Below are 16,849 nucleotides of genomic sequence, written 5' to 3'. Positions count from 1 at the left end.
GATAAAACCAAGAGACACAGCCAACATTCTAGTGAGGGGTTCCTTTGCCATCATCAGGTTTCAAACACCAGGAGAGAAAGGGTTTAAACAATTTTCCTTGGGGAGAAAAGGCGAAATCCACCCAGCCTGCTCATCCAAGGTTTCACCCGCCTCCCAATGATCCCTGCTGCCACCTTCCCTCCCAAGTCCTCCCCAGCACCATGATGCATTGCCCCTTGACCACACAAGGAAGCCATAAAGCAGGGCTGAGGGACGGGCCAGAGCAAGACAAATGGATTTAATATCAGCCCGAGGAGAGCGTGGGCTCTCTCGCACACCAAATGAATTATTCATTTGGGATTGAGGCAGAGCCTGCATCTCACACTGACCCACCCCCCCACGGGCACAGGGTGTCCAACAGGATGGGCTGGGCAGTGCACTGGGAATTGGCACGCAGCTGAGAGCTGTGCCAGGGAGCCTGTGCCAAACCAGCCCGGGATGGGAACAAACAACGGGGCTGATCCACACAGAGAATTCCCCTCTCTCCCACGCCCACCCTGGCACCGTGGTGGGAGCAGCCCCCCATCCCTCTGACCCCAAAACACGAGGATCATCTATCTCCTCAGGGCTCTGAGTACCCCCAATGAAGATGACGTTGTGCCTGTGCCTCCCCCAAGCCCTAAGCGCCACTAAAAGCCAGGATTAATGAATCCCTGAGTGCCCAAGCTCCACTGTCAGCACGAACCCATTCCAGTCTAATGGCCCCTTGATGGGCACAGCACATTCCCAGGGGAGCGAGGATGAGACAGAGCTGGGGGAGCCAAACAATCCAACCCTATCTTTTTCCCCACCACACAGAAATTAAGCCTATTTTTTCAGCCTTCAGATACTGAGGGATTTTCTTTTTTTGGGTTTTTTTTTTTCCTTGGTGACAATTCCCACGGGCTTGCTAAGTGTCTCATCCCAGGCTGATGAAGGCTTGGAGCAGATGTCAGGAGTATGTGCTTCCAGGAGCCAGGGTGCAATCCTGGCAGCTTCCCTGCCAGGCACACCAGGCAGAGGACTAAAACCCCTGCCTAGAAAACAAAGTCAAACAGAAAACCAAGGCATTTTTATTTCTAAACTTTGCCGTGTAACACCTCCTGCCCACCAACCTTCATGAAGGGCAGCAGTGGGCTTAGGTCTTCCCTTGCCAGCTCCAAGGCCCATGGGGATACCAGGAGGAGCGTAATGGCCAATGAACTACTACAGAGCCAGAGTCCAGCCCAAGGTCAGATTTTTATTCAAATGTAGTTAATTTTCCCAAATTCAAGATGTTAACCCTAGATCAAGTTTTTAGGAGGGGTTTTAGTGAACTTCCAGGGGATGAGGGATATACAGGGCTCGGGTTCCTCAGCAGCATTGAGCAGGGCTTTCAGACACACAGCTCTCATTCAATCCCAGCCTCTTCTCTGTCCTGCTGACATGGGAACTGGAAAATACTTGGAGCTCTCCTCCACAGACAGCATCTTACCAGCACCCATGGAATCATCAAACAGCACATTCCTGTCATCACAGACGTGCTTGGTGCCATTGAACACCTGCTTGCCCTCCACCCACAGCGTACTCTGGTGCCTTTCAGGATCCTACAGGCTGCCAGTCAATCTATAAAGGATATTCCTACTCCTTGGAGCTGCGAGGATCCCTTAATCTCCCCCTCAAGGAGTCTGAATACAAAGCAAAGGCAGAATGCTCACCAGGAGCTCAGCAGTTTCTCCTTGGGGATCAGTGCTGAGGAGTGGGAGCACAGCTGGAGACAGGCACCAGGGCACAGAAAACCCAACAAACCCCCAATTTCCTGGGGTCTGCTTGGTGGAGCTTTGATGGCATGAACACTTGACAACCCTGCTGGAGTTTGCACAAGGAAAGGAAATTATAAAAGCCATGGAGATGTGTCTGACACCCACTCTCAGCAGGTTTGCTCCCACACTTTTCATCCTGCTGTTGTCAATCCTCTGCCTGTCCCCAAGCACTGAGAAGGTGCATCACAGTCCTCCCAGGGGTCAGGAGCACTCAAGACCCCACTTTCCTCCAGCTGGCAGAAAGGTCAACACCACCAAAACCCGCGGTTTTACATTGTCACTGTTTTCCTACATTTCTGGCAAAGTGACATTACTTCCCAATTCCAGTGTTTAGCTAAAATTAGTATTTGTTTTCCCATGATGAGAAATGTCATTTTGCCATACAACCATGTGTGCTTTCTGTGTGTTGGTTCAATAGCAGAGGAACGTCTCGCCAGAAACGCTCCGTTTGCAGAGAGCCCTCCCTCTGACTGAGAGCTTCAGCTCCTCGCAGGAATCTCCTGGTGGGAACAAAACCACCCTAAAGCTCAGCCACAGAACTCACAGGAATCCCCCAGCCATGCTGTTTGAGAAAGGATTCTCAGGGTTTCCTGGTTGTCAGAGATCTGGCACAGGAAGGTGTCACCACCCCCACCTTCGCCAGGTGGGAATGAGGCTTTGCGTGGTGAAAACCTACACAAGTTCCCAGGTTCAGAGCAAACCATCAAACAAGCTTCTCCACAGCCAGAATCCCAGCTTTGCTATTTCCACATATCCAGAGTTACAGGTGGAGAGGAAACACCTTGAGGGACTCCCCAGGGAGCATCACAGCCAAGCCTGGTGGCACACACATTCCCCCAGCTGCATCAAAAGAGATCCAAGCTGGACCTCTTCCCATCACAACCTGCCAAACCAGCCCTTAAGCACTTCAACCTTCTTCTTCCCAACCCTTCCTTGTCAGGATGGTGTTAATCTTCTAGAAGCTATTCTAGAGCCCTCTTGTCTCCCCTGCTTCCAAGCAGCATGCAAAACCAACACCTGAATTAGGGAGAGAAGAAGGAAAGAGGGGCCTATAGAAAAAAAAACCCAACACTCCGATGGTATTTGGGAAATATTCACCACAAGGGCAAAAGGAGACGAAAAGCAGTGAGCACTGTTTCCATTTGCATCATCTCACACTGAAGGACTCCAGCAGGCAGCAGCACACGTGGTGGGGAACCCAAAAACCAGCAAACAATTCCAATTAACACAGAGAATCAGAGCACCCCCATGGCAGCCAGGCCTGATGGCAGCTGCCCGGCTCTGCCAGGGAAATAATCAGGCAGATGACAGAGCCTGCCCGGTGAGTGCAGCACTTTGAAGGCACCACACCACAGAGGTGACTTCCAGCAGGGTGGCAGTGGCACCAGCACTGCCACACTGCTCACCAGCGCTGGCCACTGACCAGAGCACACCAAGAAACCACAGGCTGACCACTGCTCCCAAATTCCTACTGTAATTTCCTCCCAAATTCCTGCCTGCTCCCTGGAGCAAAACCACCTCAGGGGAAGTACTGCCCACCACACTAAACGGTTTGCTTGGGGACAAGCACAAAGGGCCTGCTGCCCAAAGCCACCCTTACCTTTGCAAGCCACGTTGTTCTCGGGCTCGTAGCCGGCCTTGCAGGTGCAGCGGCCGATGGGCACCATCCACTCGCCGTCGCCGTTGCAGTACAGCTTGATGGGCACGTCCACCTCCTCGGCGTTGGGGATGCAGGTGCCGCGCGCCGTCACCAGGGACGTGCTCTCCGCACCCGTCATCGTCTCTGGGAAGATGGCGAAGTTCTGCACCACGCTGGGGCACTTCTTGAAGAAGACCCTGACAGACAGCAGAGACATGCAAGCCCCATAGTCCTGGAAAGCCAGGTAAAAGCCATTGCGGGTCAGGGGCCCGAAACTTCTCACTTCCGTGTTCACCTTCATCAGCCGGCCCCCAAAGTCCACCTGGGAGAAGCTCTCGTCAGCAGCGATGGTGTCCACTTTGAGGTAGGGTGCCTCCGTCCAGAAGGCTGACTTCTTGGTGGCAATGACAGAGTCTGTCTCGTAGTAGTAGAGGTTGAAGGTCTCCTTGCAGGAGCCGGGGACGTTGGGGAGGCTGCTGCAGTCGCGCACAGTGAAGCGCATCTCGGTGTAGATGCGGTGAGCCCCGCGCCGGTTGATGAAGGTGGTGAGGAGCCAGTTGTTCTGGTTGGGCTCGAAGACGTTGCACACCTGGTACGTACGGATGGTGTTGAGGTTCTCGTCGTAGCCACTGACTTCTTCCCACTGCAGAAAGGAATGGGGAGAGGTGGTGAGGAGGAGGAAGAGGGACCAGCGATGGCCACTCGCTCCGCACAGGGCAGGGCTGGGAGGACAATCCCAAAGGTCCAGAGGGGATGAGGAATGTGGTTATGGACACACAATGCGATGCACATGCAGAAACACCAACCAGGCCAGGACCAGAAGAAATCCCCACCCTCTTACCCCTCCATGCCTCTCCCCATTGCTCCCGGTTGATGTTAAAATGTCTTTCCCACATGGGCAACTGCCTTATCTGCCCTGAGAGGATGTAAAAATGGGAAGAAAGATGACCCGGGCATCTGGAGGCAGGAGGGAAGGCAGCCCATGAGGCTACAGCTTCATTAAAGGTCGAGCCAGCACATGGGCTGGAGAGTGAGCCTGACCCCAAGCTCCCAGCACAACAGGATCATTTCCCCCGGCAAAGAAAACTGACTAAATAAAACATTACTGCTTGGAGAGAGGGAATATAGATTTGCAATTCGATTTATAGAAGGGCATTAATATAATCCAGGCTACAATTTCAATTAAGGGACAGCGGCAAACTGTGAACAGTCTATGATGGCATTAGAGTCCTACAGACAGATTTATAACCTCATAATCCATTCATTTTAACTAATCCATGTTTACAGTCTCCTCATAACAGCATTATTCATATGGCAATCTTTAAGCAGCTCCCTCAGTATCAGGGATAATTTCCAGGAGCAATGCTGCAGCAGCGCTCACGCCTGTGTTTATACAGGGCACAACGGGTGATGCCACTCTGCCCTGTCACACTGAGTCCTGACAAGCTGATGCACCACAACCAACCCTGAAACCTCACAGATTTTTTCCCTTCTTCCCTTTTCCATTGAACAATCACATCTCTCAACTCATCCTTAAGCTTCCCTCCTGTGAACCACAGCCTTGATGTAACAAAACACAGGTTTCTGTTTTGTTTTCAAAGCAGGGCCCTCCTCACGCTGCCAACAAGTGCAGCAGAACATTCACTCCCAGGCCCACCTACTCAGTCCTGCTACACTTAAGCCAAGATCAGAACTCAAGGTTGTGCATTGTTGTTAATCTATGGTTACCAAACCAGCAATAAAGCCTCCCTCATCCAGCCCAGTGTTCTTCCTTCTCATCCCATGCCAGGAAAGCACTGCAAAACCCTCTCTCTCCCCTGTGCACAAGGCATGGGGATTCAGTGCCCCTTCATTACCAGACACCTTTTCAGAGCAGAGCTGCACAATCCTCCCTGACCAAGGGGGTTGCCATTGTTTGCTGTTCCCACCTGGGCTTTGCATCACAGCCCTGCCTCCAATTAAGGCCAGACAACGAGCTCTCCTCCAGCATTAGCACCAGCCCCATGGCTCCACTGTCTTCACTGCAGGAATCCTCCTCTTCATCCTCAAAAACCTCAGAGCCTCAAAACTCAGAGCCTAAACCTGCCAACAAAGGTTTCCTGCATTCATCAATAACATGAAATGCCCTTGGAAAACCCTCAGCAAAGTCCAGGGCCAGATCCTGGCACTGCTTTGTGCATCCCTTGGGTTGACCACTCCAGGTACTGGGAGCAGCGGGTCCCTGTGGCTGGAAGGATCCACAGTGCCAGCAGCTGCTGCCACCAATGCTCTAACAGCAACAAATGCATCATTTTGATGAGATACTGCTAAATAACTCACAGGGAGCTGGGGATTAAGTCAGTGTTGTTCTCTGTCTCCACTATGATTTAAAGCACGTCCATCAGGAAGAGCAGAAGGAGAGCCCACATCCTGCCACAGCCCATCCTGGGACACCACAGCTTTTTACCCTGGCTGGGGAAGGGTCTGGAGCCCCAGAAGTGGCCGAGGGAGCTGGAGAAAAGGAGGCTCAGCCTGGAGAAAAGGAGGCTCAGGGGGAACTTTCTGGCTCTGCACAACTCCTGACAGGAGGGGACTCAGGGACCAAAAGACAGAACAAGGCCTCAAGCTGTGCCAGGGAGGTTTAGATTTGATATTAGGGAAAATTCCTTCCCAGAAAAGGGCTGTCCAGCTCTGTCACAGCTGCCCAGAGCAGTGGTGGAGTCCCCATTTCTAGAGGGATGTAAAAGCTGTCCCTACAGCTTTTGTGGCACTTGGAAATATGAGTCAGTGGTGGCCTTGGCAGTGCTGGGCTAATGGTTGGACTTGATGGTGTGACAGGGTTTTTCCAACCTAAAGGATTCTGTGATTCGATGATTTTAGCTAAAAGACTTGGCATTTTAAATACTTTGTGGAAGATGTAATATACACTGCTGCAAAGCAGAAGCCTCCCCAGAACTCTCAGAGGAGCGAGAATTGGGTGGCTGCAGGGAGGCACAGAGGGATGGAGGGATGCACACAGTGGGATGCAGGGATGGTGCTGGGGAGGGGCTTTACAGAGCAGCTCTGCAGAGGGTGAGACCCCCCCTGCCTTACAACACAAGCTCCCTGCCTGCCTCACACAGGCTTTCAGTGACAGCAGCTGCAGGCAGCTATTTATATCCTGTCTCCATCACCTGCACGTGCCCCTCCTGCATTTTTCCGGCAATTTATCTGGGCCCAGAATTTTTCCAAGGCAATTCAGCAGCAAAATACCCCAATTCAAGGGGCTCTGAGATGTCTGGAGTGGATTTCATGCCTGCTGCAGGTGTGGCCCAGCTTTGGTGATGGTGTCCAAAATTTCTTTTGGAGACTTGGCCAAGCCAGTGACACCCAATCAAAGATGCAGCCTGGCATCCTCTCCCCTCTGGTGCCACCACATCCTGGAGTCCCCAGGGATGGGCCCTGCTGCTGCTCCCAGCCTGCCTGTCCCACCGTGGTGCCCATCCATCAGCTCACATCCCCTCCCACCCGCAGCTCCATCTCTCACTTTTCCTGCCAGGAGAATGTGAGTCAGGTTATTTTATGCTTCCATTCCTCAAAGGCTCGTATTATATAAAAAAGATGTTTTAAGTGCCTCGGGGTGTTTGGTTCCTCATTACTTCATAAAAGTGACATTAATCGCCAAGGAAGAGCACTGCCGAGTGCAATTATGGATGATGTTCCAGGTATGAAAGCTGTTTGGAGCCTGCTAATGTTTCCTAATTATAATCCTTTTGGCACAGGGAGAGGGAAGGCACGAGCAGGGGGATGGAGAGCAGTGATGGGGCTGAACCCTTCACGAGGAAGGAGGACAGGAAGGGAAAGAGAAAGCATGGAGATGGAGACAAGCTCCATCTTCACCAAGCCCCAGGAACTGCTCGGGGAAGGATGCTCAGCCTGGCTCAGCCATGCCCTGGCACTCCACACCAGCCCTATGGGGCACTGCTGTTCCCACTGACTCCTCTGGTTTCCCACCAGCATTTCACCCCTCTAAATAGTGAAGTTAAAAACGTGGATCCCCCTAGATCACATCAGGACAATGGAACTTACCCCTGAAGGTGGGTTGGCAGTCCAGCCCAGCTCGGCCGTTGCCGTCCGCGTATCCATCAAAGTTTCTGAGGAAACAAAAGAAAAGGAAAGTAGTTATTCCATAAGTTTTTCCACTATTTTATAGCACAGAGATGTGGGAAGACACTCAGTTGCTTTCCCAGAGCATGCACCTGACCCTTGGAGAGCTCAGGAATCATCAGAAGGTGCCCTAATGGACTCAAGGCAGTTTTGCTCTGGGGCAAACGGTGCAGGACAAGACTCTTGGCAAGGAGTCACGGCCTGAACCCAGCTCACACTGCCAGATCTGACCCTTCCCTGCCCAGGAAAGGAAAATACTATCACCAACACAAAGAAAAACCCTAAAAACCAAAATGTGCTGTATTTCACGGAGTAACATCATTCCCTACTTTTAGATGGAAAACAAAAAACCAAAACAACAAAACACAGCAAGAATAATAGCGAGAGCAACACCATAAAGAAACAGATGGGGAAAACCCTCCAGGTTTTATTTATTTGTTTGCAGCAAGCAGACATGCAGATTAATTGCCTCAATTCCTGCATCCCAACCAAACAGGAGGAGATGTGCCGCTGGCAACTGGCAGAGCTGAGCATCTCCAATCCCTCCCCTTTCCTGCCTGGTCCCAGGTACTCACAGCAGTGCCAGGAAAAGAGGTGCAACCAGAGAAATAAAGGTCAGGAAATAAAAATCAGGCCAGGAATCTGTGCTGCCGCCGGGCTGCTGCTTTTTAATCTCTCCTGGGCCGCTGCAGCAATCACAAGCGGGAAACAAGGCTCCGATTAATCTTCCAACCCCTCCCTTCGCCGGCCGCTCCAGGATGTGAGGCTGGAGAAGCGTGACCAGGATCTCCCCGCCCTGACACGAGTGATAAACGCTCCCAAAACCCCTCCCAGGGTGAGCGTGGCCCTGGGGCAGGGAGAGCAAGGCGGTCCCCAGGCATGGAGCGAAAGGCTGGAAGCTGGCAAAGCATCTGCACCTCACACAGGTCCCAGGATGCTGCAGTGGCACTGCCAGGGGTGCTCAAAGCCCACAGCCTCCCTGCTCGGCACAGAGCCAGGCTGCTCCTGCTCACAGTGCCCTCAGAGGGGACAAGGTTCATTCCTGCTCCACTTGGGAAACAGAAAAGCATGGTGACCTTCACACTGTCACATGTCACTTCATAGTTTTGGTCATTTTCCATTTGGCAGAAGGCAGCTAAAAATGAACTACCCCTGCTGCAATTCCTCTCCAGCCTTGAATTATGGAATCCAGGAATGGTTTGGGTTGGAAAGAACCTTAAAAGCCCATCCAGTTCCACCCCCTACCATGGGCAGGGACACCATCCACTATCCCAGGTTGCTCCAATCCCCATCCAACCTGGCCTTGGACACTTCCAGGGATCCAGGGACAGCCACAGCTCCTCTGGGAAGCTGTGCCAGGGCCTCATCACCCTCACAGAGAAGGGTTTCTTCCCAACATCCCATCTAACCTCTGGCAGCGGGAAGCATTCCCCCTTGTCCTGGCACTCCATGCCTTACCAAAATGGGGCCAGGGGCTTGTGCTCCAGACCTCCAGCAAGTTTCTACTCTCATCACCCTTCACCTTCCCACCACCACCACACCTTCCTTCCCTTCCAAACAGCCCAGGCCCTAATTAAACAGCCATTAATCCTTGCAACAGCCCTTCAAATGAACAGGAAGATGTCTACAGGCATAAATGGGTGTGGAGGTGGAAGCCACAGGCCATGCAAACATCTCCCTGCCAGTGGGCTGCATGGCAAGGGATGATCTGAGAGCCCCTAAAACACTTGGTGTTCTCCCCCAAAGCAAACAGGATGTCCTTGTGCCACCCAGGAGAAACTGAGGCGGCACAGAACAGGGAGACACGGGGACCACGGCCAGGCTGGGACCCAAGCTGGCTCATCCACCCTCTGTGATAAATAAGGACAGGCTCATTACAGGAAGGGCACTTCTTCCAAAGGTCTATTCAGAAAGGCTTTTCACTCCATCATCTCCCTTCCTGTCCCACACACTCAGAGCTTCCTTCCCAGCTCTGACAGAGGAATGTGCTCTTGATAAAGCACAGCTGCCCTGCACGACAGCAGCACGTGAGGACCAGCCCTGCCCTGAGATGATTCTCACCAGGACCCTCCCAAAGCCTCATCCCTTCCCTCCTCCTCCTGAGGTCCTCCCCAGACACTCCACATTCTGCAAGGAAAGCAGGAAGGCACAGCAGCAATGCTGAGGAAAGCCTCAAAATAACTAAGATAATAGAGAAATTAATTAACAATAAATGAATAAATGGAAAGAAACCGCAGGGAAGCTTTCCCTTTGGATGTTTCTGGAGTCTCTGAGTGATTCTGTGGCCTGTGACCAGGGAGCTCACATCCAAGAAGTTTCCACCACAGATGCAGAGCAGTGATGCAAAATGTGGAATATGTAAAATTTTCTTAAGAAAAGATGTTCATTAATGTTTGATTTGTAAGTTTCAAGCCTAATCAACAAGAAAGGAGATTTCACTCATGAAACAGTGGGTCACAAGCTCTAAGTGATGTCCAGGTATTGGAAAGAGAAATTCTTTTTAAGGTAGAATTGCCTTGCTAAGATCTAGGGCTCTGCATGTTTCAGTGACCTCAGTCCTAGGGGGAACCCTGACAATGCTCGGGAAGGAGGATGTGTGTGATGTGCCACTGAGAGTGGGCACGCAGAAAGCAGAACTTAGAGGCCACAAGGACATTTGGCAGGACCCCAAAATAAGGGAAAAACTGATAAAGCCAACCCAGCAATTTGTACTGAAATCAGCCCCAGCTGGGTGAAAGGTAATTCTGGCAGGGGCAGGTCATGACCAATGAGTCACAGACCACTGACCCAAGAAACACCAACCCAAAAGAAGAGAAAGACTGATCATATGGACTAATTAGCATGAGAAACAAGATAGTCTTTAAACAACAGAAGATAGAATATTAATTAATAAGAGAATATTGTAGCCAATAAATGCTAGTTCTTCTGATTGCTAAAATGTATAAATAGTAAAAAGCTTTGATAGTTGGAGTGCTTGAACAGCACCAAGCACCCAGGCTTGGGCAACTCTGAAATAAATAGTCAATGTCTCTCTCAAGTGTATAATTATTGGCTTGCTGCATACTGGATTCCATTTTTGTGAACAACATTTGCACTTCCATGGCTCCATGTTTCCAAAGCAATTTGCAAAGCAAAGGAAAAAGCGGGCTGAGAGCCTGGCCCCCTATAGATCATCTCCTGCACAGATCCTGTCCCATCTCCCAAGGGCACTGCCATAGGCAAGAAGATCCATAAACTGGAAAAATTATTAACTTGGGAGTTTTTTGTTAAGTACAATAAGATGGTTAAATCCCCCTTCGAGTTCAAATTCCTGCTGAGTTCACCCAGCCCTGTGACTGCAGAGGCACTGGCATCAGAAGGACATGGCTCAGCAACTTCCTATTGACCTCTCCTATTTCCTCTTGGAGGAAACCTTGGCTTTTACTTCATTTTCTGAAATGAAAAAGTGACACTGTGACCTTGGTGGGGCACTAATGGCCAGGCTGCTCGGGGCTATGGCTGCTGAGCACCCTCCTTCAACAGATCCCAAATCCTTGTAGAAAAATGGGGAAGAGACGGAGATCCCAGCACCCACATCTGCAAAATATCCCTACAGGCTGGGGGACACAGGATCCACCCCCCAGCCATCCATCACTTGGGATTGGGCAAGGAGGACAGGCAGGGAATGCTGCTAATGAGGGGATTAGTGCAGATCAGTGCCTGAGCAGCCCTAATGAGTAGAGAAGCCACATGGACACCTTGCACCTCCCATCCCACCTGCCTCGCCCTTCCGTGAGGACCAGGCCTCGTTAATTGGCACGGGGTATTAATTAAACCCCCAGGGGAAGAGCCTTTCCCTGCACCTCTGACATCCAGCACAGCATCACTGCCCAGGTCGAGTGAACCCTGTCACCTGGATCCAGCAGTCCCACCATGCCAGCTCCGTGCCCAAGGCAGTGCCACCCCCTCCCCTGCCCCAGGCTCGCTCCTCCAGCATCTCCCTCCACCCCTGCCCACCTGGGCACAGCGGGTACCTGGGGTGCTCTGCCATCAGGAGGGAGCTCAGTAAGTTCACTGGGAGAAGTCTCTGGGATCAGAGGCTCTGCTGGCCAGGCTGTGACAGCCCAACCCCTCATTAGGGAGAGAGGAGCTCTGCTACTGAGAGCTGAGCTCTCTTGGAGTGAAGAATCTTCAGTTGTATACAGTAGATTTTCTTTAATGGACACATTACTTTAAACTAAGCCTTCACCATCTGTTCCAGTCCCTAATTATCAATACAAAAACAAACGTCTACTCACAATTACACTCGTAACAAGTAAAGATGCCAGCAATTAGAATGCACCAGCTTCCCTGCATGGAGCAGCACATCCATCTGGGATGGCACTCTGAGATCCAGGCAGGCAGGGCTCGCTGCTGTCCCGGGCTCCCCACACCCTCCCGGGCAAACCTGGGCAGGGACGATGCCTGCGGCAGGATAAGCTGTGCCTCAGAGGAGTGAAGGATGGGCTGGCATCCTTCCAACAGCAGGGAAAAAATAAGTTTATTTGGGCGAGAATAGCCTTCATCTCACACCAGCTGATGCCGCCTTGCCAACCACTCTTCCCGCAGGATTGAAGCCTCTTCCAGAAAAACCTTCCTGAACTGGCCAAAATGAAGCAGAACTTATTGCCCAAAACTCCCAGCCTCAAACCCGTATTTCAGAGCTCCCAAGGGCAGGTTCTTGCCCATCATGCTGGGACAAGGTGTCACTGGTCCCTGGAAGGGGCGGGATCTGGCTGCAGGCAGACACACAAAGGGAGAGGGCCAACCCGTACTAACCCAACCTGACCACGTTTTGACGCTGTTATCTGGGCAGAAAGAGATACAACGACAAATTTTCTGCTCAGGGAGGCCACAAAGACACTTCTACAAGTGCATCACTCCTCAGTAATTGCCTCGGGTCCCTCTCCCGAAGCAAGGAACAGCAGCTCTCTCCCTCCTGCACGAAGATAACGGCAGGAACCAGCCTAAGGCGCTCGAAAGCAAATGCTTGGGCATATGTAGAGAGACACAGGCTTGTCTAAGACAACCAAGAGGAAAAAGATAGAAATTAAGCAAAATAAGGAGAGAGGAGGCTTGATAACAACAGATGGGGAGAGGGAGATTTGGAAAGTATGCCAGCTGCTGGAAATAAGCCCCCCATGATACGTGGGGAGCAGGGAGGTGGGTGCTGATAGCTGAGCCTTTGGAGGGAGGGGAGATGGGAGGGCAGGGCACACAGGGCTCGGGTATGGGGGGATAAAGGATGCTCCACAGGTGGGAACCTCAGAGACCCATCCTGAGGTGCCTCAGTAAGTGTCAATGGGATCAGCAGAAAATCCAGCGCCAGAGCACATCCCTGGGCACCCACAGTGTGGTTTTCTGAAGGGGAACAATAGCAAGACTTCTTTTCCATAAGGAAAGCACTATATTTTCCCCTCTATTTCACGCTCATAAATGCCAAGCTTGCTTCCTACCTCTTCCTACCCTTCCGAGAGCTTCAGCAGAATCAGCCCAAGGCGAACGCACAGCTTGGGAAGCTTCTGTCCAAGTTTGGTGACATTACCAGGGGAAGGGAATGACAGGGAAACAGCGCCAAGACGCTTTATTCTCGAGCCTGGTGCTAAATAACATTAACTGCTATGGTATCACAAGCTCTGCCTTCCCAGGGCTGCTGTGACTTCAAGCCATGTCCACGTGCAGGTGGCACTATGGCTTCCATCATCACCACCACTCCAGACACTCGTGGTGTGCATCACACCTCTCGATGCCAATGGAAGGAAAGTCCCACAGGTGCCAGCAGAATAATCAGAATTTAATTCTCACTGTTCCCATAGGTTAATTTATCCTCCACTCCACTCTGGTGAGATCTCACCTGCAGCACTGTGTCCAGCTCTGGAAGGACATGGGGCTGCTGGAGGGAATCCAGAGGAGGCCAAGAAGATACCTAGAGGGATGGAGCAGCTCTGCTACAAGTTAAGGCTGAGAGAATTGGGATTGCTCAGCCTGGAGAAGAGAAGGCTCTCATAGATAAAGAGGCTTCAAGAGAGCTGAAGAGAAACTGTGGAAAAGGACATGCAGTTACAGGACAATGAGGAATGGCTTTCTACTGACAAAGAGTACATTTATGTTGCCTATTGGGAAGAAATCCTTCCCTGTGAGGGAGATGAGGCCCTTGCACATGTTGCCAAGAGCTGCTGTGGCTACCCCTGGACCCTGGAAGTGTCCAAGGCCAGGTTGGATGGGGCTTGGAGCAACCTGGGATAATGGAAGGTGTCCCTGGCCATGACAGGAGTCATGAACAATAGGAGCTTTAATGGTCCTACCCAAACCATTCTGGGATTCTGTGATTCCATGAAAGCATTCAAGCACACACCAGGAAGTTGCCTGAGCAATTCCAGGTTCCTCTCTATGACCACACTTCTAACCACAAGTCCAGAATTACCTGTGCCAGTTTTTAATATATCCTTAAATTTAGACTAAACTGGGAAAAAGCAGGAATACAGAATCCATACAGCTCTGCCACAAGGATTTAGGCAGTGAGCTGCTGGAGGCACATCCCACCCCAAATATCTCTTCTGCTGGGGGACTCCTCATTTGGTTCCTGCTTGTAACTGTGAGGGGAGCGCTGCCGTGCCGGAGCCAGCACAGCTCCTGCACATCAGGAATGCTGTGGCATCTCCCAGACGGTTTAATTACAGCACTGGAGCGGCAGCAAAGGTACGAGCAGGATCAGCCTCTCCCCTCCAACAAGAGCTGCTGCTCTTCACAGCTTCCTGAAAGCGCTGCCTTCCCCAAGCCGCTTCCAGCATCTCTGCGCTTTCAATCAAAAATATTACAGCAACAACTAATTACGTCCCATCATTCCCAGGGCTCTCTGCCTTTAATGGTGCATTTTGCTGCTACACAGCGACGGTGGAACGGCTCTGGAAGTGCATAACGAGCTCTCCCCATCAATCTCCCGCGGGTTCGTTATGAAGGATTACCCACCGAGTAACAAACCCCGCCACGGAGGGGGAGGAGGCGCTAAACAACAACAAGTCAACACAAAATATTGCCTTCCTGCATTCTAAGGGTCTGTGCAAACCTCTCAGGAGAGAGGAGCAGCTGAGCCTGCTCTGCAAAGACATCCCAGCCATTGCCAGCATGAGGAGATCTGCGGTGGCCAAAAAGCCCCTCACTTCCAGCTGGAAAGGGAAGGAATTTCTGTCTATCAGGCGAGAAGGAGTGTGCTGTGTCAATTTGTGGCTGCACAGCACAGTCCCGGCCTCCTCTGGGTCCCCCGTCAATGCCATGGATTTCAGCGAGCAATGAAGATGCATCGCAGCAGGGCAGGCGATAACTTAATGAAGCTCAGATTTGGGGGTGTTTGCTCAGCAACTACAGAACAACTTTATCAATAAAGCACTGCCTGCTGCGCTGTGGGATGAAATGCTCTAATTGCAAGTGGCAAACGCTCCCCACATCGGGATACGCTAAATTGAAATATGCTGCTTGATGTGCCTGAAAGCACCCAATCAAATACCTGCTTCCATTTTTGCAAGAGTCCATGCATTCATACACGTGCACGGCAAGAGAAAAACCCAAAGCAAAACCCCGGCCAAAAAAAGTTCAGGGGGTGATGCAAAGTCAGGACCACATGGACCAAGTCCCGTTTACAACTCTCACTCCACCTCCAGCCCCAGCATCTCCCCTCGGTTTCCAGGCTCCAAAGGGACTTGACCCAGCGTGGGTACGTGATGTTGGACAAGCTCAGATGAAGCCATACAATCCATTTATCATAATCCTACCGAGGAGAGAGACAGTAAATCAAAGAGACAACCAGCCTGCAAATAAATTACTGAGGGGAGGGAGAGGGGGAGAGGGATAGAGAGGAAGAGAGAGAGAACTGCAGAGGGAGAGATAAGGGAAAGGGAAGGAAATGACAGAGAATTACCAAAAAATGCATACATCACAGGAAAAAAACAAACAAAGGGGACCAAATCAAATGGAAAGATAAGAGAAAAAAGATAGGGCTTTCAATACCTTTTGTTTTCTAAATTGCAAACCTATTTTAGAAAATTTGGAAACAAGTTTTCAACTATCAGGAACTCATTTGCTCCTGTCATGACAGAATCAGTTGCTGATATCATACTTTTTATAATTGCACACAGGCCCTGGATACCCAAAATCCACACACACCATACACACAGGTCACTGTCCAAACATCATCATTTACAGTTTGGCAACTCAAAGTCAAGCAGCAACCAGGGCTGAGACAGCACTTTAACAAACACCCTGTCCCCCCTCCCAACACAGACCCAGCCATGCCAAGGGCCCATTCAGGGCAGGCAGATGATGCAGTTGTCTTTCAGGAGAACATTTTCCAGAACAATGTCACTATGCATCTAAATCCCCATCCCTGCTTTCTCGAGGCTGGGCTGCCAGCAAACCTCTCAGAACGCCGCAGCCTGCCCCAGAAATCACCATATGTCAGGCTTGGCATGCAGCTCACTTCATCCTCCACAAGATGTGGAAGAGGAACTCAGCCAGCCAGGGATGGGCAGAGGCTCTCCCAGAAACCTTAACCTCCAAAAATCATTGTGAGACTGCCTCAGAGAAGGTCCAGCTAAGTGGTGGAGGAGGTCTGGTTTGAAGGAGAGATCACTTAGGTTGGACAGAGCACTCATCTGCTCTTCAGCATCCGTGAGGTCAGCCCTCAGCAGCACAGGGCAAAGCAGATGAAGGCTGAAGGTCAGGTGCCTGAGGACACTCTGTCCCTCGTCCAGGTAGTCAGGTGGTTCCAGCACAGGCAGGGCACACCAGCCTCACATCACTGGACTCTCTGGGTGGAGACCAGCTGGCTCGGACACCCATTTCACTAGCTGAGAGAACAAGGAGGATCCAAAACCCCACCCATCATACGTCCTGGGGGAGTATGGTCTTGAGAATAACCCAAACATTGTTGGGTAATAACACCAACAACTTCCTGTTTTCTACTACTTTTCCATAGCTCAGATCTTGCTCAACATCCAGTTACCCACATGGGCTGAATGTGGTGTGCTCCAGCCAGGGGAAATGGAAGCAAGGAGGTCACCCTTAATAAGGACATTCTGCCAGGAGCTCCCCTCTTGGGTAAAGGGAACTTCATCACACTATCAGAAAGCAAGGAACTCCAAAAAGAGATAAAAAAATAATACAAGCAGCCTTGAGATTTTGCAGACAAGGGCCATTTGAAGCCTAATGAGTTCTGTGGAAGTGGGCTCCTTATCAGCTGGGATTCCCCTGG

At 51.2% G+C, this 16,849-nt stretch overlaps 1 protein-coding gene across 1 annotated transcript in view; it reads right to left on the bottom strand.

Moving 5' to 3' along the window:
• The window catches only part of EPHB1 (EPH receptor B1), an 80,428-nt gene that overhangs the window by 47,750 nt on the left and 15,829 nt on the right, over positions 1 to 16,849 (bottom strand). Inside the window, exons 2-3 of the mRNA XM_058030882.1 lie at positions 7,507 to 7,571; positions 3,421 to 4,102 (exon numbers count right to left, since the gene is read on the bottom strand). Coding sequence (XP_057886865.1) covers positions 3,421 to 4,102; positions 7,507 to 7,571 — 747 coding nt within the window. The remainder of the gene's footprint in view (positions 1 to 3,420; positions 4,103 to 7,506; positions 7,572 to 16,849) is intronic.

Source organism: Melospiza georgiana, chromosome 10, assembly GCF_028018845.1.
Source record: "Melospiza georgiana isolate bMelGeo1 chromosome 10, bMelGeo1.pri, whole genome shotgun sequence".
Taxonomy (NCBI): Eukaryota; Metazoa; Chordata; class Aves; order Passeriformes; family Passerellidae; genus Melospiza; species Melospiza georgiana.
This window is presented reverse-complemented; position numbering and strand designations above follow the sequence as displayed.